This window comes from Squalius cephalus (genome assembly GCF_949319135.1).
Source record: "Squalius cephalus genome assembly, chromosome: 11".
Lineage (NCBI taxonomy): Eukaryota > Metazoa > Chordata > Actinopteri > Cypriniformes > Leuciscidae > Squalius > Squalius cephalus.
Genome location: NC_137132.1, coordinates 37285950 through 37312599, shown reverse-complemented (window position 1 = coordinate 37312599; position 26650 = coordinate 37285950). Strand labels below are relative to the sequence as shown.

The window sequence follows — 26650 nt, the reverse complement described above, 5'->3', positions numbered from 1 at the left end:
ACATTATTGCCAGCTTCACTTATTACTTACCAGACTGACTTTATTTCTGTATTATGTCTACAGAAGATCTTATTAAGAATTTGATATTTAATTTAGATGTTGATATCTTATTGAAAAAACAAGTAAAAAAATAAAAAAAATAATCATATGCCACCATTATGATGATCGGTGTTTGTTTGGTTGGACTCTTTACTATTTAACATTAGTTCAATGGTTGCTTTAAGTCTGTGTTTCAGATACATGTTTGTTATAGCAAAAAGTGCAATATGATGTTGATCACTCTTTAGTATAGGATATAGTCATCATGTATGGATCTGAGTGAAATCTGCATGGGGAACTTTTACACTCTCGTGTGAAACTCATGATCACATGGGTTCCTATAGGGATTACTGATTTTCAGCTGTGAAATTTCATCAAGCAATGGCAAGATTTTACAGTAAAAGAGCCAACAATCACACCTCTGATGTTAATGTCTTTTGTTCCACAGAGCACTTGTGCACTTCCTGTTTCACTCAGTCAAATTTAAGACCTTTTTAAGACATTTTAAGACCATAAAGATTGAAATTTAAGACCTACATGACACATTATCCAAGTTATATAGATAGTTACCTCGGGATCATTAGAGTATCTATTGATCTATCTTTCTATCTATCTAGGATTATCTGATGTGTGTGTGAGAGAGAGAGGGAGAGGTAGATTTTTTTTTAATAGAAAATTGTACTTTTGCATATTATACTGTAAAAACATAATTATTGTTGATTTTAGTTAATCATAGTTGATCATAACTAGAGAGGAAATGATGAGATGATTAAAGTGACCAAAATTATCACGGTTATCACAGAACACTACAGAATGAAGTCAATTCAACAAGTTTTATGTCGAAAAACAGCAAATAACAAATTAATTAGCATCAATATAAACTTTTTGTTTACGTAAACATTAAAATACCATTAAAAATGATGGCCAGATTTTAAAAAAGTGTCTGGCAACATGTTATCTACTAACATGTACAAGTAAGTTTTGACAAAAAAAGGTTTTATACAAAGATAAACGTCATATTTCAGCCTTTAAATATTTTTTTATAAAAAGAATGAGTCAAAAAAGATAAATTACTGACATTTATACATTAGCTTATATTTATTAGTAGTGTTTGGGTGCACCCCCATTCTTCATGTTGACTGAGCTTTCAATGTTGTTATGGAAAGGGGTGATTGGTTGGTTCCTGTCACATGACCTGCGGTGCATTTGCGGCATTTTTGAAAAGTTTAGATTTTTTTCATCTCGTTGCGCCTGTTAAAAAAATTAGCGCGTCGCTTCAATTATGAGCGCGCTTGCCGCACGCCTACATTTGAACAAACTTGAGCGCGCAAAAGACGCGATATGCGAGCGGCCTCTGGCGAGCTAGCTCATATCAAGCCACGAGCGACTGGTAGCACGCGAGCGACGTGTTGGAGACGCCTGCTCTAGGGCTCCGCTTTATAGGCTACATCTCCATACTTTTTTGCTACTTTGTAATAACTTTCTGCGGCCAGCGTTTCTGGAAATGAACGAGGGTAAACACTTTTTTAGACCTGACTAAATGAAATTTAAGACATAGGATGAAAATCTGGCCATTTTTAAGACTTTTTAAGGCCTTAAATTTAAAGTTCAGAATTTTAGACTTTTTAAGACCCCGCGGAAACCCTGTTCACTTTACACAGCAGAAAGTATTGTTCCACTTTACCGGATGTTATGGGCACAACAGCATTAGAGGCACATATTCACATATTCAATACTGCCTGAGAGGAAATAACAAAACCCTCTTCTTGTAAATCAGGGCTGTTTCTGTCAGACAGAGCACTGTGTACAATCACTTTCACTTTCACTGCAGGGAGACTTGATTCACTTTAACAGCATTAAAATTCTTTAATAATAGGGGACATGAACAGTAGGGTAGCTTATTTGGATTATAAGATATGTGTTACGATTTTACTGGTGTAAGAAATGAAAGCTTTAGCATAAGTTCTGCCGGGAAGACTCAATTGTTAAGTCACTTTACCTTCTCACCTATCCAATCACATTCTAATACTCGTGGTATAAAAGATTGGTACATACACAAGTTTGAGTTCACAGATGCTGACACTTCCATTCACCTCCATCCCCCCCACCACCTACAAGATGGATCCCTCCCTCCATCCTCCCCACCACCACCACCAGGATGGTCCCTTCCCATATCTCATAGGGGGTGGGCTGCGCCCCTGCCTTTGTCTTCAAGCAGAATATGCAGAGTCCAGACCCTCAGATTGCGAGCTACGGATGGGGCATACGCCAAAGAACTTTATTGCTTGCTGGGCTGTTAATAAATGTATAATTAAGTGTGCTTGCTGAAAGCAGCACACTTATTGTCCTTCTTAAGTTTTCTTCTTCTTCTTCTTCTTCTTATTCCCGGGAGATAAATTGTGGCCAGATCCTGCGCCTAGGCCCTTTTTAGACAGAGACACCTTTCCAACTTTAAAACGTCCGGTCAGTACCGGTGTAAGTTGCTCGCGAAGATGACATCACGAGTCCATGTCGTTCGTCCGCCATATTGGATTGAACAGAAAGCTAAACTAAATTTTCACAGGTCACAAATTTGGTCCGAACTTCACGAAACTGGACGTACATGATCCTTGGACCAAGCCTCACAAAGTTACTAGAAGGATTTTTGATTTTCAGAAGCGTTTGCCCGTCACAGCCAAACGAAATCGGCGGCGTAGTCGCCAAAACAGGAAGTAGTTCATATTTCAGGAACGCTGTCACGTATCGAAACCAAACTTTGTACATGAACTCGGGACTCCAATGTGAGGATGCACAAGAACAGGTTTTTTTTTTTTTTTTTTTTTAATTTCAGGCTAATTGACAAACCCATTTACTTATGTCTATGCAAAAGAGTTTCACCTCACACTTTTAATGTTAATGCATTTAGACAGTAGGTGGCACTGTTGTATTAAATTTCACAGAGTTGCCAAGTCAGTGTATACTGCATTCATTTTTACTAGGTTTGTCTTAATAAATGCAGGGCCTGAATTTCGTTTTTTTAAACTGGGAGGGAATTCCCCGCTTACATGGGTCACATGGGGGGGGGGGGTGTCTAAAGATTATGGGAGGGGGGGAGAATAACTTTTGATGCATCTGTCTAATTTAATCATCTTCATTTATTAAAGGGATAGTTCACTTTGAAATTAATTTTTGATATGTTTTAGCTTACCTCAAAGGCATCCAAGATGTAGGTGTCTTTTTTTCAGCAGTAGTTTCAATTTTGATATTTTTAGGTCAAACCGTTCTTGTCTGTCAGTCATATAATGCAAGTCTATGGTCACTGTCTCAAAACACAAGCACAAAGTCCAAATTAAACAATTCCCCATCGGCCAAGTTAAACAATTCCCCATCGTAAGTACACATTGATGGCCTAAGACACGAAACGAGCGGTTTGTGTGAGAAAACGAACAGTATTTATATAGTTTTTGTCCTCTTGTAAACACACACACCCAAATGATCAGAGGACGCGGGTGCTTCGGTCTGCGCAAGCGCCGGAAAGCGACGGAAAAGGTCAGAGGGCGCGGGCGCTTCGATCTGCGCAAGCGCTGGAAAGCGCCGGAAATTATCTCTCGCGCGTGTATGTCACTCATTGTTTACACAGAACAGAGATTGTAGGTAAGACGGCTAATCGAAATGGTTCTCATTTGCGCTTATCCAGGATGTTTAAACCGACGTAAAAGAAAACAATTTCGTAAGCTCGCGCGAACTCATCCGGGAGTGGTGAGTTTTCACGAATTCCCAATTTATAATCCATCACTCTTGAAGTTATGGTTGATCGCTCTTCGGCTGGATATCAACACACCCATAAACGTTATAAAGTTGAGGAGGGTCTGCAGCGATCATTTTTCCCCTGATGATTTTATAAACCAAGGAGAGGATCGCATAGTACTGACATCATCAGCTGTGCCTATGGTGTTTTCTCATCCAACGGAGGTATGTGAACAACGTCTTAGTATGTGTCCTTTGTATTTGTAAAGCTGGCATTACATGAAATGAGCAATAAAATGTATTTCTGCACCATATATTTGGTAAGAATGGTTTTACATGAGAGAGTTATAAGATATGTTATAAGAAGAGAAGATATGTGTAGCCTATACTAAGCAGCTGCTAGTCAAACCAATGTGAAACTATGTTTACTACTCATAAGGGCGCAGTCAATGAAACTACTACTACTACTACTACTAGCCTAATAATAATAATAATAGTAGTAATAGACAGTGTGGATTCATGTTCGTGTAGCTCTACTTAGTGTTGACTTTGTAATGACAAGCAATATTTTTTTTAGGAAAGCGTACAGGAACCATACCAGCCAACAGAACATGAGTCAGATGAAGAGCAAACAACAGAGTGCCTTGGTGCATACATCGGACTAAAAGATGTTCCACAATCAACACCCCAGAAGGCAATGAAAAGTGATGCTGAAACATGCACTGGACAAGAAGATAAATCACATGAGCATTTGGTGTTACTACTAACAAGTCCTCAGTCATCTGAAAAACATGCATATCACTCCACATCTGGGACATATTATGCTATTCCAGCTGTAAGGAGCCAGCTTGTAAGTATGAGACTTGTTCTTAGTTTTACATGTCAGCATAAAAATGTTTCCATGTCCTGGTAACACTAACACCTAAATTTTATGTGTTGTTTTCAAACGTATCTACACAAACTGTTAAATAATTCCTCTAAATAATTCCTTTTGTCTTGTAGGATGAACCAGCTTATGTTGACAGCGAGCCTGATGACCTAAATATCAGCATGCTTTCATTAGATCCACCATCTGAAAAGAAGGATGTTAGTTTTGTTCCACACAGTTCCACATCTACCTCCAGTACAACCACTACGACAGATGAAGAGGAGGAACAGACATGGAAAGAACGTAAATGGATTGTAAATGAATCAGCTTTGATGCAACAATTTAAAAGATGTCAAGACTGTGGTGCACTGATCTCTGGGAAAAATATCACATCTGTAGGGAGCCTAATCAGCGTTATTTGGCAATGTGAACAAGGACATAAAGGGCACTGGAAATCTTGTTCTGATGTGCGTGGAATGCCATCAAACAACCTTCTAGTTTCAGCAAGCACTGTGTTTACGGGGTCCACATATGCAGACATCTCTGAATGGGCTGCTGTGTTTAACCTTCAGGTACCACACAAAACAACTTTTTATGCAATACAATCTTCATACCTCATACCTGCAATTGATGACGTATTCAAAGAACAACAGAGTGCCGTACTGGATAATTTGAAAGTAGGAAGCACAGAAAGAAAGGAAATTCATTTATCAGGAGATGGGAGATCAGACAGGTACTTTTATATGTTAGTGATAATTTTTTTTATGTGATGTTATGCAGTTTTTTAGCTACAATTATCTTTGACAGTGGAATTTCTTTTATATCTCAACACAGTCCTGGATATTCAGCAAAGTACACCACATACAGCTTGATGGATGACATCACAGACAAAGTGGTACACTTTGAACTGGTGCAAGTATGTGTCCATGACAATAGTGAAATATGTTTTGGTTATTGTATAATTACTTTATCAAGTATAAACCACCTTTTTATTTTTATTACAGGTTACAGAATCATCAAGCTCTGTAGCAATGGAGTCAACTGGTTTCCGGAGAGCACTCAACAAAATCCTAGATGACAACATTGGAGTAAGTGTGGTGACAACAGACAGATCCCCATCAATTCGCAAGATAATGCGCGTAGAATACCAAAACATTCATCACGAGTTTGATGTATGGCATGTGGCAAAAGGTATGTTTTGGAAATCCATGCCTAATGCAATCTGTTATGTTCATTTTTATACTGGTATGTAGTGATATAAGAACGCAGCATTCAACTGGAACAAAAAAGTCAGATACAGATAATGACTGTGAAGTTGAACGAAACATTTTGGATGAGGATGAACAATGTTCTATTTCGTTATAGGAATGATCAAGAAACTGGCTTCACTGTCCAGATACAAAGACAACAGAGCACTTCACCCATGGATTAAGAGTATTGGCAATCATCTGTGGTTTACATGTTCATCTTGTGGGGGTGACCCGGATGTAAGTCTCCTGATTGTGTTTCTTTATCTTGTTTTAATACAATACACTGTAGAACACATTTAAATATTTATATTTAATTTGTCAGGAGCTAATAAAAAGGTGGAAGTCACTTCTGCACCACATGTGTGGTGTTCATTCCTGGATCGAAGACGGAGAACCACAAAAATGTATGCATAGTGAGCTTAGCTCAGAGGAGCAAAGGAAAAAAAAATGGATCGACAAAACTTCCAGGGCATACATTACCTTAGAGAACCTTGTCTTAGACAAGGGTCTTCTGAAGGACCTCAAGCAGATGGCACTTTTCAAGCATACTGGTAAGTTTACATATGTACAAGGTATGTTCATGTATAGACCAACAATATTTATATAACTTTTTTTCTGAATAAAGGTAAGCTGGAAGTGTTCCATTCACTGCTCCTGAAGTACTGCCCCAAAAGAATACACTTCCATTACACTTCAATGCTTGCACGTACCCAGTTGGCAGTGCTCGACCACAACGAGAATGTTCATAGACAGCAGGCCAGAACTGAAACCGGTAAGTTTGATTTGCAATATATATCTGACTATAATGTTATAATGTATTAAAAATATTTAGTATTCATTTAATTAATTTATTCACTTTTAAGGTACACCCAGGTTCAATGTAGTGTTCCCAAAACACTCTAAACAGTGGGTGGCCAGAAAGCTTTATGAGTCCCCAACTCAAAATTTCAGAGTAGAACTCGTACGTCGCGTACTTCAGAGGCGCATGGACAGCAGTATTATTTACAAGGACTCTTCTTCACATTTGGAAATACAACCTGTCCCAAAGAACATAGCGCAACAGACAAAACCGTCTAAGGAAGACACAGTTTCAAAGCATTTGTCACGATTCTCAAATTAGTTTTTACAGACTGACAACAGTGTAAGTTGTCTTTACAAAGTAATGGTAATACATTACATATTCCATGGTGGTTTTCTTTAGTGGTGTGTATGTGTGATCATTGATGTTGCCTTGTACAATAGCGTCGATTTGTCTGTTCAGTGACTGAATGATGTGTATTTACCTAAAATTGTACAAGGTAAATTGTTTAATTGAGGATTTTTTTTGTAGGTTATCTATTGAAAATTACACCACTTTTGTTGTCCTTTTTCTTGTATTTATTAGGCCTTTATTTAAATTTTCTCTTTGATTTGCAACTATATTTTTGTTTGATTCCCTTATTGCTGAAAAATATTGTTCATTTGTGAATGTGCAGCTAAAGAAAATTAAACTTACAATCCTTGCTTTTATGTAAAGTGTCATTACTTTTTATTCTAAATATCTATATATAAATATGAAGATATTATAAATACAGATTGTTTATTGACGCCAATTACAATGCAAATGTAGTTGCAATTTGTTTTTATTTTAGAAATTAAAAGAAAACTTCACTTTACAGTATAATGACAACAAGCAGCACTTTCAGAAAGTCCAGAATGCACATATATCAATGATAAATTCCTTTAAAATAGGGAAAAAGCTTATATTATAAGTGAACAGTTATTTAAAAATATATAGAATGTTGTAAACAAATTATAACAGTACAATACAAGTTTCTACAACATTGCAAATGCATTGTCTGCCTCTGTGAAGCCAACATAACGTCCGGAGGGGGATGGATATTTATCACGAATGGCTTTCACCACACAAGAGGGTAAAACTTTTCTGTTTCTTCTGCCCAGATGTTCCCCCTTCAGCATCCACTCCAAAACCACACGATACGCCACCAATCTGCACTGTCTGAAATATAATGCAGTAATTGTAATTAATTAATTGGTTTATAATGCACCCTTATAATCGTTACGATAATAGTAAAAATACAACACAATACTCACTCTATTGACAGCGTGCCATTGGGTCCCTCTGGCCTTGGACGTCGCCTCCAGTTTATACGTGGCAAACTAAACACAACGTGCAAAACGCTGCAGCACAACAGCGGAGAAAACTCGGGATCTTCAGTCAGGCAGGTGTATGACGGGGTACTGTCAATGTCCTCGTCGTCGTCTTGTAGCTGTAGCTGTAGCTGTGGCATTGCTATGTTCCATTCGTGACAACATATGCTCTCTACTTCTGTTGGCATCTCACAACACTTGCTACAAGAACACCACCAATTTTGCAGAGATCTCTGTCTCTCTGGGGCTTGACGTGCTGCTGCAGCGGATGCTTCCTCTATCGCTCTGAGTTCTTGATCGGTGTACTCTGGTTCAAATAAATATGGTTGTGTAAAAAATTCAACGTTGTCTGTTGATATATCGAAATCGTCTTCCATTGCCATTTCCTTTACGTCTAAATCTGTTTAGATCTTCACAGTGAAAGCTTCCGAAATCTCTGTGTAAACAATGAGTGACGTACACGCGCGAGAGATAATTTCCGGCGCTTTCCAGCGCTTGCGCAGATCGAAGCGCCCGCGCCCTCTGACCTTTTCTGGCGCTTTCCGGCGCTTGCGCAGACCGAAGCACCCGCGTCCTCTGATCATTTGGGTGTGTGTGTTTACAAGAGGACAAAAACTATATAAATACTGTTCGTTTTCTCACACAAACCGCTCGTTTCGTGTCTTAGGCCATCAATGTGTACTTACGATGGGGAATTGTTTAACTTGGCCGATGGGGAATTGTTTAATTTGGACTTTGTGCTTGTGTTTTGAGACAGTGACCATAGACTTGCATTATATGACTGACAGACAAGAACGGTTTGACCTAAAAATATCAAAATTGAAACTACTGCTGAAAAAAAGACACCTACATCTTGGATGCCTTTGAGGTAAGCTAAAACATATCAAAAATTAATTTCAAAGTGAACTATCCCTTTAATATCTACAGATTTGTATGCATGAATTGTGCATTTCCAGTTCTCAAAACAGTTAACAAAAAAAAAAAAAAAAAAAACTTTATACAAAATACATCATGCTGTTCTTCGCTAACCGAACAAACAATTCATTGTCTGTGGCTGTGTTTGTGTGCGCGGGAAATATGCTGCGCATAACAATAGAAAACAAGGAGAAACGTGCAGTCACATGCTCCGCTTTATAGGCTACATCTCCATATTTTTTTGTTGCTACTTTGTAATAACTTTCTGCGGCCAGCGTTTCTGGAAATGAACGAGGGTAAACACTTTTTTAGACCTGACTAAATGAAATTTAAGACATAGGATGAAAATCTGGCCATTTTTAAGACTTTTTAAGGCCTTAAATTTAAAGTTCAGAATTTTAGACTTTTTAAGACCCCGCGGAAACCCTGTTCACTTTACACAGCAGAAAGTATTGTTCCACTTTACCGGATGTTATGGGCACAACAGCATTAGAGGCACATATTCACATATTCAATACTGCCTGAGAGGAAATAACAAAACCCTCTTCTTGTAAATCAGGGCTGTTTCTGTCAGACAGAGCACTGTGTACAATCACTTTCACTTTCACTGCAGGGAGACTTGATTCACTTTAACAGCATTAAAATTCTTTAATAATAGGGGACATGAACAGTAGGGTAGCTTATTTGGATTATAAGATATGTGTTACGATTTTACTGGTGTAAGAAATGAAAGCTTTAGCATAAGTTCTGCCGGGAAGACTCAATTGTTAAGTCACTTTACCTTCTCACCTATCCAATCACATTCTAATACCACCACCTCCCCTAATCCTCCCCACCACCACCACCACCAGGATGGTCCCTTCCCATACCTCATAGGGGGTGGGCTGCGCCCCTGCCTTTGTCTTCAAGCAGAATATGCAGAGTCCAGACCCTCAGATTGCGAGCTACGGACGGGGCATACGCCAAAGAACTTTATTGCTTGCTGGGCTGTTAATAAATGTATAATTAAGTGTGCTTGCTGAAAGCAGCACACTTATACCCCTTTTCCACCAACAAGAACCGGGTGCTGGTTCAGAGCCAGAGCCAAAGCTGGTTCAGAGTTGGTTCGACTGACGAGCTTACTAAGAACCGGTTTGCCTTTCCACCGGCTAGAGAGCCACAACAGAGCCAGATCTTACGTCACTGTATACGTCTCATGTTGCCCAGCAACCGCTAGTGCGGTAGCGCCAAACACAAACACGCCAGGCTTGTTCGAGATGCATCGGCTTCTCGCAGATCGATCGCCGCATGACATCAAAGCACTGCGATAGCGATCTAAACGCACAAGGAGTCGTATGCTCTCCAAACACTCCCGCAGCTCCGATCGGTCCTCGCCGCTCCGATGCATCTCGAACAAGCCATCAACAATAACGGACGTTGCAATACTATGGATGCTCATGGGTTTGCAAAAATACATTGGAATCCAACGCGTTCGTGCAGCTCGCCGTAACTTACATAGACGGATATTATAATCGAGCTGCTATTAGCTCGACTAGCTGCTATTTAAAAATGGCGGTCACAAGTTTCTATTCATCTTGTTGGTCACGGTAACCCCGCCCCCAGCCCCTGACGCAAGCGGTTCTTTCTTGGCTCCGTTCTAGACCCTGCAATGATTTGGTGCTACTTAAGAACCAGTTTTACTGGTTCGGAGCTGGTGCTTTGGCGGTGGAAAAACAAAGAACCGATTTGAAACTAGGCTCTGGCTCCGAACCAGCACCAGCTCTGCCTTGGTGGAAAAGGGGTATTATTGTTCTTCTTAAGTTTTCTTCTTCTTCTTATTATTCCCGGGAGATAAATTTTGGCCAGATCCTGCGCCTAGGCCCTTTGAGACAGAGACACCTTTCCAACTTTAAAACGTCCGGTCAGTACCGGTGTAAGTTGCTCGCGAAGATGACATCACGAGTCCATGTCGTTCGTCCGCCATATTGGATTGAACAGAAAGCTAAACTAAATTTTCACAGGTCACAAATTTGGTCCGAACTTCACAAAACTGGACGTACATGATCCTTGGACCAAGCCTCACAAAGTTACTAGAAGGATTTTTGATTTTCAGAAGCGTTTGCCCGTCACAGCCAAACGAAATCGGCGGCGTAGTCGCCAAAACAGGAAGCAGTTCATATTTCAGGAACGCTGTCACGTATCGAAACCAAACTTTGTACATGAACTCGGGACTCCAATGTGAGGATGCACAAGAACTGTTTTTTTTTTTTTTTTTTTTTTTTTTTTATTTCAGGCTAATTGACAAACCCATTTACTTATGTCTATTAGGGGTGTAAGAAAAAAATCGATACACTTGAGTATCGCGATATTTTATTTTGCAATACTGTATCGATTTTCAAAAACGCAATATCAAATTTTTTTTTTTTACGTCCAAAAATATTCATGGTAAGACCGTAAGACAGTGGTTCACGTTTATGTTGTTTAAATCCCTACCACTAGATAGCTATGCTGAGACGCACCACTAGTGTCCTCGCCAGGCTCGCCTATAACGGTGCGTGTCCACTGGACATTTTTGACAGCGGACCGGAGAAAGCGTTGAGAGCGACCGAGAGCGTCAAAAAGTTGGGCAGTTCCTTTATACAAATATCAAGCGAAAAACGCAGTCTGTCTTGAGAGTTTAAACATATGCAAATTGTGCCGGAGTTTATGCTGGATTTAGTGCGTAAATCATTTTGTTTACAAATTAGACGTTGTGCAGTTGTTATATGTTAAATATTTCATTTTGGATGTGTTTATTGTGATTATATTGGCTGGTTTTATAAAAGTTTATACAATTGAAAGGATATCTTTGCTTGATGCATTTGGAAACAAAGCTTGTCTATTTCTAAATGTAATCGCGTGCATCGTTCACACCAAACGCGAATAGAGCATCTGGTGCGAGTGATATCAATGTTAAGTCAATGCAAAGACGCGTTTACGTGTTTCTGGAGGTCCTGCGGCACGAGGCGTTTAGCGCGGCGCGGTTCGCCTCATTCGCGCGTCCAGTTCTTTTAAAATCTTTTATCACATAAAACTTGATTTCAATATATGACACGTTCATTTTGTTCACTTTCATCCACTTTCATTCATTTTCGTCCAGTTCACGTTGTTGTTTTGTATTGTGATGGGGCTATGTACCTATTTTCTTTTATTATGGCCTACTTGAGCATATAAACATTTGCTCACTAAGAACCTGTGAACCACAATCCCAAACTGGCAGTTTGATTTTCTGTGTACTGAATTGTTTACCTAAAGTAAACTTCTTTGACTTTTATGCACATCATGTCTTTTTTAAAATATTTTTAATATATTTTACTTAAAAAAAATCTCAATATATCACCTTATGCACAGTATTGAAATATATTGCAATATATTGAATCGTGACCCATGTATCGTGATACGTATCGTATCGCCAGATTCTTGCCAATACACAGCCCTAATGTCTATGCAAAAGAGTTTCACCTCACACTTTTAATGTTAATGCATTTAGACAGTAGGTGGCACTGTTGTATTAAATTTCACAGAGTTGCCAAGTCAGTGTATACTGCATTCATTTTTACTAGGTTTGTCTTAATAAATGCAGGGCCTGAATTTCGTTTTTTTAAACTGGGAGGGAATTCCCCGCTTACATGGGTCACATGGGGGGGGGGGGGGGGGGGTCTAAAGATTATGGGAGGGGGGAGAATAACTTTTGATGCATCGGTCTAATTTAATCATCTTCATTTATTAATATCTACAGATTTGTATGCATGAATTGTGCATTTCCAGTTCTCAAAACAGTTAACAAAAAAAAAAAAAAAAAAAAAAACTTTATACAAAATACATCATGCTGTTCTTCGCTAACCGAACAAACAATTAATTGTCTGTGGCTGTGTTTGTGTGCGCGGGAAATATGCTGCGCATAACAATAGAAAAAAAGGAGAAACGTGCAGTCACATGCTCAAACAATCAAAAACGTCGCTCTAGATGTGCGTTCCATTTGACCGTAAGTGGACTGCGAAGTGGACTTGCAGCCAGCTTAGCTAGTTTGTGAAGTAAAGTGATTTTATTTTAGGTAGTTGTAAAATAGTGAAATATAATTGTAAATATATAATATAATAATAAAAATTAAAATATGAATGTCCTATATATTTATGTTATATCATAATTTGCACGACCCCGTCGTTGACTTTCTTTGATGACGTTTGCAGGGCGTTTCAAATGAGCGGTTATTGTCAGTGAAGTCCACTTCAACTGATACACCGTGCTCAGGGAGTAGGGGAGCAGTGAACACTGCATATGGACCCTGTCGAATGGAACGCACATTAGATGTGTAAAAACAAGCGCGAGCGCGCCGCTGTCTCCTTTCCACAAGCGCTTGCTCTCCCGTGGCGTCTGTCGTTGCTATGCAACCATGAACTCTCCATGATGACAAGGACGTATCAGCAAAAGATTAATTGATTTCTAGCCCTTGCATTAGCTTTACTACTAGATATATTTATGGAGATGAAAAATAATAAGGCACCCTGTACAGCTATGATCAGCTGTTCGGCCGAGCATTCAATGTGTCGTGGATTTTTTTCTCTCAAACCTAATTACCTGGCTCTATCTTTTGGGTCTCGTCCTCAACGTCCCCACTCTATAGATCACCTGTAACTGACTACCTGGCTCTATCTTTTGGGTCTCGTTCCTGACGTCCCCACTCTATAGATCACCTGCTATTCTGACTCGTTTTCCCTAAACCTAACTATCTGGGGCGTCTGCACTCGACACCCACCTGATCTTAATATCTCTGGCGTCTGCACTCGACACCAATACCTTAAACTCTCTGGCGTCTGCTCTCGACACCAATACCTTAACTCTCTGGCGTCTGCTCTCGACACCAATACCTTAAACTCTCTGGCGTCTGCTCTCGACACCAATACCTTAACTCTCTGGCATCTGCTCTCGACACCAATACCTTAACTCTCTGGCGTCTGCTCTCGACACCAATACCTTAACTCTCTGCTCTTGCGTCTTCAGTCGACAACTGGCCGAGTTTCTAACTAACTTGCTTCCCTAAACTAGCTTCCTGCGCAGGAATAAATTGACAAACAGACCTGCAATTGTCCTTTAAATGCTTTAATCACGGCCAGGAGATCTTCCCGAGCAGTTCTCAGGGAATCTCTCCCAAGAAGCAAGGCCGGAGGATCTCAGACAAATTCCATTGAGAATCCCACCGAAAAACACATATACAACAGTTTTTATAGAATCAAGAAAACAAATAAGACTAACATGTCACCTTCAATATGATTGGTTCAATTGGTTCAAAAGCCCCAACCTTTTCCCTCTGTCACTGGCATAAGCAAACTCTGATTACTTATCACAAGGTTTTTGCGAACTAGTCATGTCTAGTTTCAGTTCCCCTTTCTGTATTTATACACATACAGTCAGTCACAAGTTTTTCCTCAAAGAGTTTGGACACATTAAAAGCATATGAATGTTATTCCTGCAAGAAAAACAAATGTTAGTTAATTAATTAAAGTTGATTAATTAAAATCCACCACAGTTGTTACGCTGCAAGCTGATGGTTCGTTGCTGCCGAGCTCTATCACTCGCACACCATAAAGAGCAAATTGTTTTTTAATGTTTCAATTTCGTGATTAAAATGACATAATTTGGAAGCGGATAATTTCATCACAAACAGCTCATTATGACTCAATGTTAGAATGCTGCACCTACACTCGATAGTGTGAATAAGATCAGCGCAACGCAGACCACTGCATTGACAGCGTGAAACATATGATCTGTCTACGGCCAGGGCTCAGCGGAAGACAGAAAATGCCGGTCCAGCACTGATTGAGGAAAATAAAAGACAGTTTGACATCTTTTTTCTCACATCTGTGAATTTATTTTTTAATAATTTGCTCTGAGATGAAGCGAATATATTTGTGCGGGAATTTCTCGCACTATAAAAGCTAACCTTGCAGGAATGGTTTAAATTATGCGCAATCCCCACATTCCCGCACCGAAACTCAAGCCCTGAAATGGCAGCGGGATGTGTAACTCTAGCATATGGCGCATATGTCATATAAAGTTAGGCAAGGCCAAACGGCGTTATCCATGTTGTTGCGATTGCATCGCTAGAGTAAGCTAATAGTGAAACTGATAGCGTTTTTCATTTAATTATAATATGAGGACTGACGGTAGGCTATAAAAATCAGCGTTTCTGTGTAGGTGATGACAACCATCTTGACAGCAGCAATCAAAGCATCGCTAATTACGGTAGACCTTAATTTGAGATAGTAAATTTGTTCCTAATCAAAGGTAACACTCAACCACAGAACAGCTGGGTGAGTTTTGTATTTGCTTATTGGATACAGTAAATGAAGACTGTCAACTTCTTTTCAATAGGCTACTATTTCATCACCCAAAACACTCCCACTCTCTGCTGTATATTCATAACCAAATATTTCAAAACCAACAACCAAGCCACATAAACAATGCCATTGGCACTAGTCTACATTGCAGACATGTCTCTTAAATGGACACTCCACCCATTTGCATTAAGCTTTGCATTGTTAGAAACCCAGTCATACTATTGAATGGTCGTGCAACACTCTCTCATTTTCCCCTGAGACGGGAGAAATCCGTTATTTACCTTTTACACTTCCTCCTACAATGACGCAAAAATCGTAATTTTGCGTCATTGTAGGAGGAAGTGTAAGAGGGGGGGGATTTCTGTTGAGACTACAAGCACTAGTTCCTCATCTTTCCCAGGGGGCGGGACCCGCTCACGCTACAGACCTATTACAGATCAGTGGGTGGGACTTTACTCTCTGAAACTGAAAGCAATATCCTCCATCTTGTTTGAAGCTAAGCTAACAGGCGCTGTGGAGACAGATGTAAAGTAATGACAATAGCGGAGGAGAGTGCTCAATATGATATAGAAGAAGAGGATTTCGGAAGTCTGATGCTTGAATCAGGTGTTTGTGGCTACCTTTACAAGCCGCATTATAGCGAAGAGCAGCCGAGGCAGAAGACCTGCCACAGAGATAGAGTCCGTCTGCGGCAAATAATTTCAACGATGACAATTTCTCCTGGATGAAATCTCTGAATCAGACGAGGACACGGACGTTTGTGTTGAGAACTATCCTAGTTTCGCACCGCATATGTTCTGACTGAACATCCAGGTACCATGCAATAATTCACCTTTTCGAAAGAAATACAAACGAGGAGTAATGCACTAATGAGTTCACCAACTAACTAGACATTTTGTGTGAATGTGAAATGAATTTCAAGCTCTGGTGGTAGCTAGCCTTGTAGACGGAAGAGTGATTTCTCTTATAGGCAGATATGCGCTGTTCTGGATTAGTGGGAGTGGCATGCGGAGCTGTGCAATGTGGTGCATTGTGGGAGTTGTTGTCTTTCATACAAATGCGTCCTGAAGTTATTTTTTGTCTTTCCTCGGTCACGAAGGCACCAAATTCAAAATTTATTTTACATTTCGACTACATATATGACCCACTTTAAATAAAAAACAATGTTCAAATGGGTGGAATGCACCTTTAATGCACATAACTTTTCACGTTTTTATACAATCTTGAAAAAAGTACTATTGTTGAAATTCTCAGATCAAGCAAACTTCAACGCACCCTTATTACACTACCTGCTAATGTTAGTGAACCGCACCCGAGCAAGCACACTTCGCAGTTCCTCCGGAAATGCGTTCTAGTTACTTTTACTTTGAGTAAATATTTCTACAAGTACTTGTATTTGAGTACAGTTTTTGGATACTCTACCCACCTCTGCCTTCCTGATATCATGTGCGCAAAACAAATATAACCTATATATATATATATATATAACAGTTAGGTCCAGTCGAACAATGTATTAATTAACTTCGGAGTGGGTTCTGTTGGTAATAGGCACTTACCTAATGCTAAAATAAGTGTCGTGCCTCAAACAAGTGTTTTCGATCTTCTTTTTGCTCTGAATGTTGTGTGGAGAACACTTGAGTTTTGCCACAGACTCGTCCCAGCGTCTAGAACACGACTGAATGCTTCATCAAGCGTCTCCATACTTGAAAAAAACACGGAAAACTACTTTTAAACAGGAGATTGACAGATTATTTACGTACATATTTACAGCGGGTCTATTCGCACGGGATTAGTATCACCTGAGGTCATTTTTCAGGACCTTTTTACTGAAGGTGGAAGTCGCCGTAATCTTTACTGACATTGACCGTGATGATCACTGAGATGCACATTCAGACGGGACTAAAATCACCGAGAAGCTCTGGTAATAATTACTCTACCCCACCTCTCCATGTTAAACTAATCCCATCTGAAAAGGGACTGGAAAACACCCACATCAGATCAACAGATGAGCCACAAACGCCTGAGAAAGCATCATTTACACTGCAGATCTTGCATGAAGTTTCCACAAGTTTAATACATGTGAATGATCCCTCAGCTGTATTATAGTTGCTCGAGCGAGTACACTGTTGGGCAGCTGGTCTGGTCGGTCACCAGTAGACTGGGCTTCCCCTCCAGTACAGCGGGACAGACCCAGTTCACCTTCTCCGCGTGCTGGAAACACAGCCTGGGTCTCGTCTCTGAGCTACAGGCCTCCTCCTCGTCCTGCGGGTTCTGGCCTCTCTTCTTCCTCCTCTTCTTCTTCTTCTTGCTGTGGTCCACCAGAGGGTGTTGGCTGAGGTCCCAGAGCGCCACGAGCCCGTCGTTGCCCCCGCTGGCGAGCCAGTAGGGGTGTGAGAGGAAGCTGATGAAGTGAGCCTGCGACGCCCCCTGACTGTGTGCCGGGATCATCCCGCGCTCCCGGAGCCGGCCGTCGGCACACGCACGCAGCAGATGCAGCCCGCCGTCCTCCGCCGCGCACACACACACGTCCCCGCAGGAAGACACACACACGCAGTGAGCCAGAGGAGGGTTGAACACCTGCCCCGTGTGCTCCTGCTGTGTGTCCTGCAGACTGACGCTCCAGACGGGACGGGGCTTCGGGAGGGTCCACAGACACACCTGCGGGCGACACACACACACGTCACACTTACATGTCTTTACTGTCACGCTATCATACATGCAGGTCTACCTGCAGTCAAAGCAAAAATGATTCAGACACCAGATATCATTTAAATATTTCTTTACTAGTGGGTGAAGGAAACTATAGTTCATTTATGTAAGTGAGGAGAGCAAAATAAAGTAAACTCTGACAAATTATACAAGGGTGGATGGAGTAATGTAATTTACCACAGGACGTCTGTAATAATAATAACTGAATTAATCCTTGATGAATAAAAGTATTGAGTTCTTTTATTTCTTTCCCCCAAAAAATACAGTAAAAAATCTTACGGACCCCAAACTTTTGAACGGTAGTGTTTAATGTTACAAATGCTTCTAATTTCAGATAAATGCTGTTCTTTTGAACTTTCCATTCATCAAAGAATCCTGAAAAAAAACATAAATAAATGTTTTCAGCATTGATAATAATCATAAATGTTTTTTGAGCATCAAATTATCATATTAGAATGATTTCTGAAGGACACCAGTCAAACTCATCAGTTTACATGCAGGTCTACCTACAGTCAAACCAAAAATTATTCAGACACCAGATATCATTTTTGATATTTTTTTTTACTAGTGGGTGCAGGACACTATAGTTCATGTAAGTGAGGAGAGCAAAATAAAGTAAACTGTGACATATCACATCAAAAAATTATATATTTTCGTGTAAACACTTCACTTCCTTTTTATTCAAGTTTGAACTATTTCTTTACCTGTGAAAATAGAGGATTATAGAATCAAGAAGTTTCTACTGATCTGTTTTTTCAAATTATTTTTTTGCGTTGGCTATTGATATATTTTCCAATTAATTATTTCTAATTTAGTAACCGTGTAAAATAAATATACAATTTATTGTGTTATTTACTAAGTAGTGAGATATCACATGTGACCCTGGATCACAAAACCAGTCTCGAGTCGCACGGGTATATGTGTAACAATAGCCAACAATACATTGTATGGGTCAAAATTATCCATTTTTCTTTTATGCCAAAAATAATTAGGATATTAAGTAAAGATCATGTTCCATGAAGATATTTTGTAAATTTCCTACCGTAAATATATAAAACATTTATTTTTGTGAGTGAATGCGGTGAATGCACAAAGAGTGAATGCACAATCGCCAACATAAATGAACAACTTTAAAGGAGATTCTCTCAATATTTAGATTTTTTCACACCCTCAGATTCCAGATTTACAATAGTTGTATCTCGGCCAAATATTGTCATATCCTAACAAACCATACAGCAATGGAAAGCTTATTTATTCAGCTTTCAGGTGATGTATACATCTTAATTTCATATAATTGACCCATGTGACTGGTTTTGTGGTCCAGGGTCACATACAGGCTATTGGCTTTATATCACCCATTAGATGCTATTTTTTTAAAAACAGGATGATCTCGTCATCGTGTCCCACTTTCCCAGCGCCTGTAACACAGACCTCTCAGCGAGCGCTCCAGAAACCCCGGGTGTCGTCGTACCTGCATGTCGAGTCCCGCAGACACCAGACTCTGAGGCCGGCGCGGTCTGAAGGCCACGGAGGAGCAGATGTTGGTGTGTGTGCGCAGGGTCCCGGTGGCCTTCATCAGCTGCAGATCCACGAGGGTCACGGCTCCGGTGTCGTCGCCCGCGGCGAGCGTCCGCCCGCTCTCGTCCACACACACACCGTTGATCTCGTCCTCGGCCACGTCCCTCAGCTCCGCCAGCGGCGTCTTCAGGCTCCTGAGGTCCAGCAGGGTCACGGCCCGGCCGTGGCAGGCGGACAGGAGCGAGGGGTCGGCCGGGGAGAAGCACAGGCCCGTGACGTCATCGCTCAGGTGCAGCGAGGAGAGCGGAGAGCCGGCGGGGCTCCACAGGGTCAGCTCTCCTGCCTCGGCTCCGGTCGCCACCATCGCCTCACGGGAGACGGCGGCGCACAACACCGGGGAGGAGTGACCGCCCGTCCACACGCGGGACATCCTGACCTGCACACACACACACAAGAGTACAGAGCTCACAATCTGACAGCATTTACACTAGAGGCTGACATTTTTTCGGGAATCCCGCGGGATGGGAAACAAAATCACTATTAATCACGGGATTGGGACGGGAAAAAATGTCAGCGGGAGTGGGCGGGACCGGGAATCGTAAAAAACTATGATACCCAACTTTATACACAAATATACAGTTTCTATAAATAAACTCTATATTTACATTTTTAACTAAATTCGATGTGCCCTGTCTCTTTATGCTCTCCTGTTTGCTTTAAATAAATACCGTTTTGGCGCTTGTAAATGTTACGTGACAGATCCCAAGCGCACGTGAACCGATCATCTCTACTAGCTAAAAGTAAATAAACACGAATGAACACTGAAAGATGCAGTACAACTTACCCGAAATGTATATTCCTCATACATAATATCGATCAATCAGTGTTTTTCATCAGCGTGAAGAGGTCAATAACATAGCTGGAGAACAATTATGTCACATTTACCTCAGGAAAGCCATTTAATGAACATAATATAGGCTATAGCACGTAGTTGGCAAGAAAAAAAAATAGCTATAAAGAGTATTTTGCTAAATATGTGTTCTATATTACATATTTATTATATTATTACTTATATCATTAAATAAAGTTATTATAATAATTAAAAAAAACGCATTATATTTAATTTTAGTTATTTTTAACCTTAAATAATAGCCTACTGCCAGCTGAAAGGGCGCTCTGTATGTTTACAGCATTAGGTGAGTTGTTTTTTTCTTGAGAAAAAATAACGCCTATCTTGTGTAGCCTACTTTATCCAAATGAGTCAATATTAAATCAAATCACAATAATTGAATTGAAATAATACGTGTGTGCCTGTGTGTGTGTTTGCATGGATGATTTACAGGAAAATTACAGTGTTTAATGTGCATTGTTTAAACTGGCTTTCAGGTCAATAAAGTAACATAAACTGTGCTATGCTGTTATCTGTACTGTATTTTTTTTTACTGTAACTGACAGATTCCGGTCAAAAAACACAACACGGGAGTGGGAGGGAATAGGAGTCATTCTTCCGGGATTGGGATGGGATTGGATGTTTTTTCGTGGGATTCGTGGGATTGGGACGGGACAGGATTTCTTTTGTGGGAGTGGGACGGGAGAGGTTTGAAAATCCACTCCCGTGTCCAGGGGCGGAGCTAGGGGGTGGCCAGGGGTGGCCGTGGCCACCCTTGGTCTAAGCTTGGCCACCCCTTTGGCCACCCCTCTCACAACTGCTGTTTCTGTCCCTTTTTTTATTGACAAAAATCGCGTTTTTTAAAACGCTGAACCGTCTCTTTAAGACCACAAAAAACGTGAGACTTTTCAGACGCACACTCCAACTTCACCTCAGCGCCAGGCGCAAGCCAAACGAGTGCGGAAATGTGCAAGTGCCGAATGAGCTTCAGCAGAACATCAGACAGTGATATAGTAAATATAGAGTCAGTCTTTCTCAACTGGTGGGTTGCAAGACCGTTTTGAGTAAGTCGAATAGTGTGCAGTCAACAGCAAACGTAATTCTCTTTTTTTCTGATGCTACTTTTATTTTAGAAAATGTGTGTGAAAGCTTGTGACACTTCTGTCAGATGCTGAGAAAAGCGCGTTGTCCTTATTCAGTTGGCTATCTTCGGTAAGATGAGATGTTGTCAGGCCAAATGTCAGTAAAACTAACGAACTTTCCTGTCATACGGCTGAAAGTTGTACTGTGCTTACGCACATCACGCGCAAATACGGCGCGCTGTAGCCGTAGTTCTGTCGTCAATTAACTCATGTAAGAATCAAAACGGCGATTAAAGCGGTCAAAACTGCATGCATGTATTTGTTATACATGTGTCACATGTGTCTGGATTAAAATATTCTGCTATATGAGATCACAATATAAGGCACAAATGGATATGTAATGTTTTAATGTCCAAATAAATGTGAGCACTGTGCGATAGGCATTCATTTTGCGTTAATTTGTAAAGGACAAACAAAAATGGATAATTTTTAAATCCATAAAATAACTTAATTTTACATTCTGGCAACATTACATTATGAAAAACATAACATTTTACATTATGTGCTGTTGACTTCCGCCTTGTTCACATTCTTGCACATGGGGATTCAAAAGAGAACTTTTGTTTTCCTTTTTAATTTAGGTATGATAGAACTGTTGCAATTATTTATTTTGACAACTAATATAGAAAGTTAAACTTTTTTTGACAAACTCAGAATTGGTTGAAGAGTTCATTGATTATATAAAACGTATTGAAGGTTGAATAATATTTGGACTACAGTATTATCTGCATGTTATCTCATCCATGAAGATGCAACAATGTAGAACAAGCTATTAGAGATTTTGAGAACCAGAACCAAGCTAACTGAGCAAGTTGAACTTTAGCTATAGTGTGTGCCCTTTTATTACTATTTAATTAATTTTAACATGAGGTGGTGGGTAATAAAAAATAAAAAAATCACTCATGTATTCCATGATTCCTAATTCACTACTATCTCAATTACAATTAAGTACAAAATAACTTTATTCAGTTGTGTAGGCACTAAAACAGTCCAATACATTATAGTCAAATTATTTTTTATGATAAAATAATTAAGATTTCTGTGCCACCCCAGACTGGTTGCTGGCCCTTGCCTGGCCACCCCTATGAAAAAATCCTGGCTCCGCCACTGCCCGTGTCACCCTCTAATTTACACTAGAGGCTCACCGGCTGACCCGTTTTGTAGATTACTCGATTATCGGCAAAAAACACACTTTTATGTATTCGATAAGCAGTGAAGTTGCATATTTAAAACTAGAGCCGTGAGAAAGAAAACTATCGTCGATACAGCAGCCGACAGAAACATATAAACAAATCAGAAACGCATTCAATTTCAGTTCTTTTTTTATCGTTACTATAATACATATTTTGATTAGATAATCAAGTATTCTAAAATGAAAGTTTAACAATATGTAAGAATATACACGTGTGACTAATGTCACTTTTTACATTTTAATGTTGTTTCTCTTGCACTATGAACGTGGTAACATGAATGATATTAAGGTATAATTAATATATTAATACTAATATTTAAAAAAAGTAGCCTACAGTATGATGGCCCAGCAGTTTTACATGTTTGTAATAAAGTTCAGCACTATTTTATGTATTTTTATTGAGTATGCATTTTAAAACTATCGGTTGATTAATCGGTTATCGGCCAGCGTGAGTTAAACAACGATTACTCGACGATGATTTCAGCGAGAACTAACCCATCAACCCAAGACTCACACTGAAACTGAGATTGTCTCTGGTGATTTTTTGTTTGCAAACGAATCTGCTTTTAAACAAATCTCGTAAGTGATCGAATCATTCTTCACTCTTCAGGACAGAAGTCAGAGGAACCTCGACATCAGGACAGATTCAGGACAGATTGTGAACGACTGACTACTACAGCACGAGTTGAACAGAGTTCATTCCCATCCAGTTTTACCTAACAGTGTTACTACTCACTCTAGAGGTGTTTTGCACCTTGGCCAAGTATCTGTCAAACAACCCTTATGAGAAACACAAAAGGCTGTGATTTAAATAAGGCATGAGGATAAATGCATGAGTTCTGCCGTTCATCCCCTTAACTTACAGAAGTCAAACATACATTGTAAAATTCAACAGACATTGCTCTTATATTCCTGTTAATCGTTATTATATTTATTTTCTTTTTGCTCCATACAAACATCGATTAATAATCTTCACAGACCTTATGAATTGCAGTCGCTCCTGAGCAATTTTCAGGTGCGCGTTATGTCACGTGTCGCCTGCTGATGACGTCGCGAGGGCGTACGTCACGTGTCGCCTGCTGATGACGTCGCATGTCATGCGCCTCGTAACATTTGATATTGTACATAATATGACCTTTTTGGAAATATTAATTGGAGATTGATTTGGACTTATAACAAATACTGTATCCATAATAGTGTTTATGAAATATACTTTAAAATTGTACATAACATTTATCCAACAAACATATAAAAATTACCTTTCTGAACCCTGTGTATTTTGTAAAAAGGATACTGAAACTATTTTTCATCTTTTCTTTGAATGTATGCATGTTAAATTATTTTGGATTGATGTGGAATATTTATTTAATATGTTAAGTGGAATTAAAATTCACATTTTTTATTATTATGAAAAAAAAAAAAAAAGATTTAGACAAGAGTCACGTTTTTATGTCAAATCTTATTATATCACTTGGTAAGTTTTATATACACAAATGTAAACGGTCTGAAAGGATACCCAACATCTACCATTGTAAGGCTGACATGAAGATTGCAAGGAAACATTGCAAGGACTTTCAAACCGCAAAGCAACCATATAAGGACATCCACAAATAACTAAATTACTCTTCTTCTTTTTTTATTATACACGTATACCTCTTTCCGTTATGTCTTCTTTTCTTCTTTTTTTTCTTTTTCCTTAATGTGTGAATCGATTGTTCTTTAATATCTTTGTTATGAATATTACGTCTTTATTGTTCTTCATATCTTATGATGCTTTGTAATAATTTAGAGCATTATATCTGAAACATTTGTATCTATTGTATTATTACATGTATAATTTTGGGGGAAATAAATTATATTGTTGAAATTAAAGATGCAATAATATATATTTTTGTTTATATGTTTGATTCATTGCCTTGCAACATTCCGTTCTAAATACTATAGAAATAATCATTTTGAGAATATTAATTGGACATTAACAAATACTGTGTTAACAACAAAGTATTTCAAAATTAGCTATAGGCTACATAGAATTTATCCAACAAACCAATTCCTAAACCAAAGATAAATCTGATCTTTCCGGATCTAGTGTATTCTGTAATATGGATGCGGAAACTACTTCACATCTTTTTTAATGTATAAATTCTTTTGGAGGAGTGATGTTGAATGTTTATTATGTAAGTGGAATTAAAATTAACAGGAAAGAGATTATATTATTTATTATGACAAAAAAGATATACACAAGAGTTATATTTTTATGTTAAATCTCATTAGGCCTACTTAGTAAGTTTTACAGACACAAATGTAAAAGGTCTGAAAGGAAACCCGATATCGGCCATTTCAAGACTTGTTTTGAAACTCTACAAGGACTACACGTATACTTCTTTTTGTTTTCTCTCTTTTTCCCTCTTCTTAATATGTGAATAATTTCTCCTTAATATTCTCGTTATGCAAGTTTAGTCGTTATTGTGTCATATATGTGTTAGGGCTATATATTACATTATATCAGGTTAGATTAGTTATAGTATATTGTTATTATTAATTATAGGAGCTATTTTATAGTATTGTTATTGTTTCATGTTCAGCACGAAAGGAGACTTGTGATGTGTCAAACACTATCTTTTATTCAGCTCGCTTTTCATTGCTATCTTCATGCATCTCTTTATTTTTGCACACTCACTCTCGTTGTGCAGCCGCCGCCATCTTATGATAGCTCACTGGCGCCGTCTATCGTCTCACCTATATCGTAACATCTCCCTTCACATAACAAAGGAAAGTTGAACACAACACAACATAACCTAACTTAATCAGAGCAGAGCACCCTTTATACAAATTAACAGGTTGAACAAAACTATCTGTTATTCAGTGAATAGCTCAGTAAGGATGACATTGTTCTGCAAATGTATGAGGATTTTGTCAATTCTGTCTTTTTCCTTCTTTCTTCTTTATATTCCTTTTTTTAATTTTAATTTTTTTTTTTTACATAACATAGTCCTTAGAGTATCTAACAGGAATGTTGATGTTGGATCTGGTTCTTGTGTCTTAGAACTGGGACTGTGGATGGTAAGGTAGCTTCTCTGTTTCTCTGCGCCCTCCGAAACTCTCCTGTCCCCCAGTATAGTCATCATTTACGGTGGGTTGGTCTGCTGGTAAGGTGACTTTGAGCTGTTCAGGCACAGGACGAATGTCTTTTCTTTTCTGTGCGCCAAGTACTCATGTGCTGGTTGGGTTATTGGGGTGAAGAAGGACCCGCACTGTCTGTCCTTGAATTATGCTTGGCATGTCACGTGCTGTAGTGTCATAGCGTTGCTTCACTGCTGCTCGCTTGGCTATTTTTCATGTGACAACTTCTTGCACTAGTTTAGGATGCAGAAGCGCCTCTCCAGTAGGTAGTGCGTGTTCTCCTTGACATGAGCCTTTGAACTGGAGAGCTGATGAGGCCTTCTGTTGGGGTGTTTCTCCATCCCAGAACTGCTTTCTGCATGAGTACTTACCATTGTGTATGAAATGTGCTATATAAATAAACTTGCCTTGCCTTGCCTTGCCTTGCCTTTCCAGAGGTCTCCACCTTCCAAGGTGTACTTTTTTATCAGTGTTTTTGCTATTTTTACAGCTGACTCTGCTTTACCATTGCTTTGGCTGTGATATGGTGATGATGTGACATGGTTAAAGTCCCATCTGCGAATTGCGTAAAGTCCATGCCACTGAAGGGCGGTCCATTGTCTGTGAAAACCTCAAGGGGAATGCCATGTCTGCTGAACTGTCTTTTGCAGCATTCAATGACTGTGGATGAGGTGTAATCTGGCATGAGGTGTAATCTCCCAGTAATCAGAATAGTAATCCACCATAATTGGGAACATGGAGTAATTTGCAGTAAAGGTCCATCCCTATCTTA

At 39.4% G+C, this 26650-nt stretch overlaps 2 protein-coding genes across 3 annotated transcripts in view; one reads left to right on the top strand and one right to left on the bottom strand.

Moving 5' to 3' along the window:
- The window catches only part of dnajc30b (DnaJ (Hsp40) homolog, subfamily C, member 30b), a 354582-nt gene that overhangs the window by 211563 nt on the left and 116369 nt on the right, over window positions 1–26650 (top strand). The window lies entirely within an intron of this gene.
- wdr53 (WD repeat domain 53) lies at window positions 13684–23674 on the bottom strand. Of its 2 annotated transcripts, none has more exons than XM_079885022.1 (5): window positions 23634–23674; window positions 19486–19968; window positions 16813–17963; window positions 13948–16771; window positions 13684–13772 (listed from the first exon to the last, which is right to left on the bottom strand). In XM_079885022.1, the coding sequence occupies exons 1-3, from the start codon at window positions 23652–23654 to the stop codon at window positions 17406–17408; spliced, it is 1062 nt and encodes a 353-aa protein (XP_079741148.1). In that variant the 5' UTR covers window positions 23655–23674; the 3' UTR covers window positions 13684–13772; window positions 13948–16771; window positions 16813–17405. The 2 variants fall into 2 exon arrangements, with proteins under 2 accessions (XP_079741148.1, XP_079741149.1); XM_079885023.1 differs by lacking the exon at window positions 23634–23674 and adding an exon at window positions 23492–23543.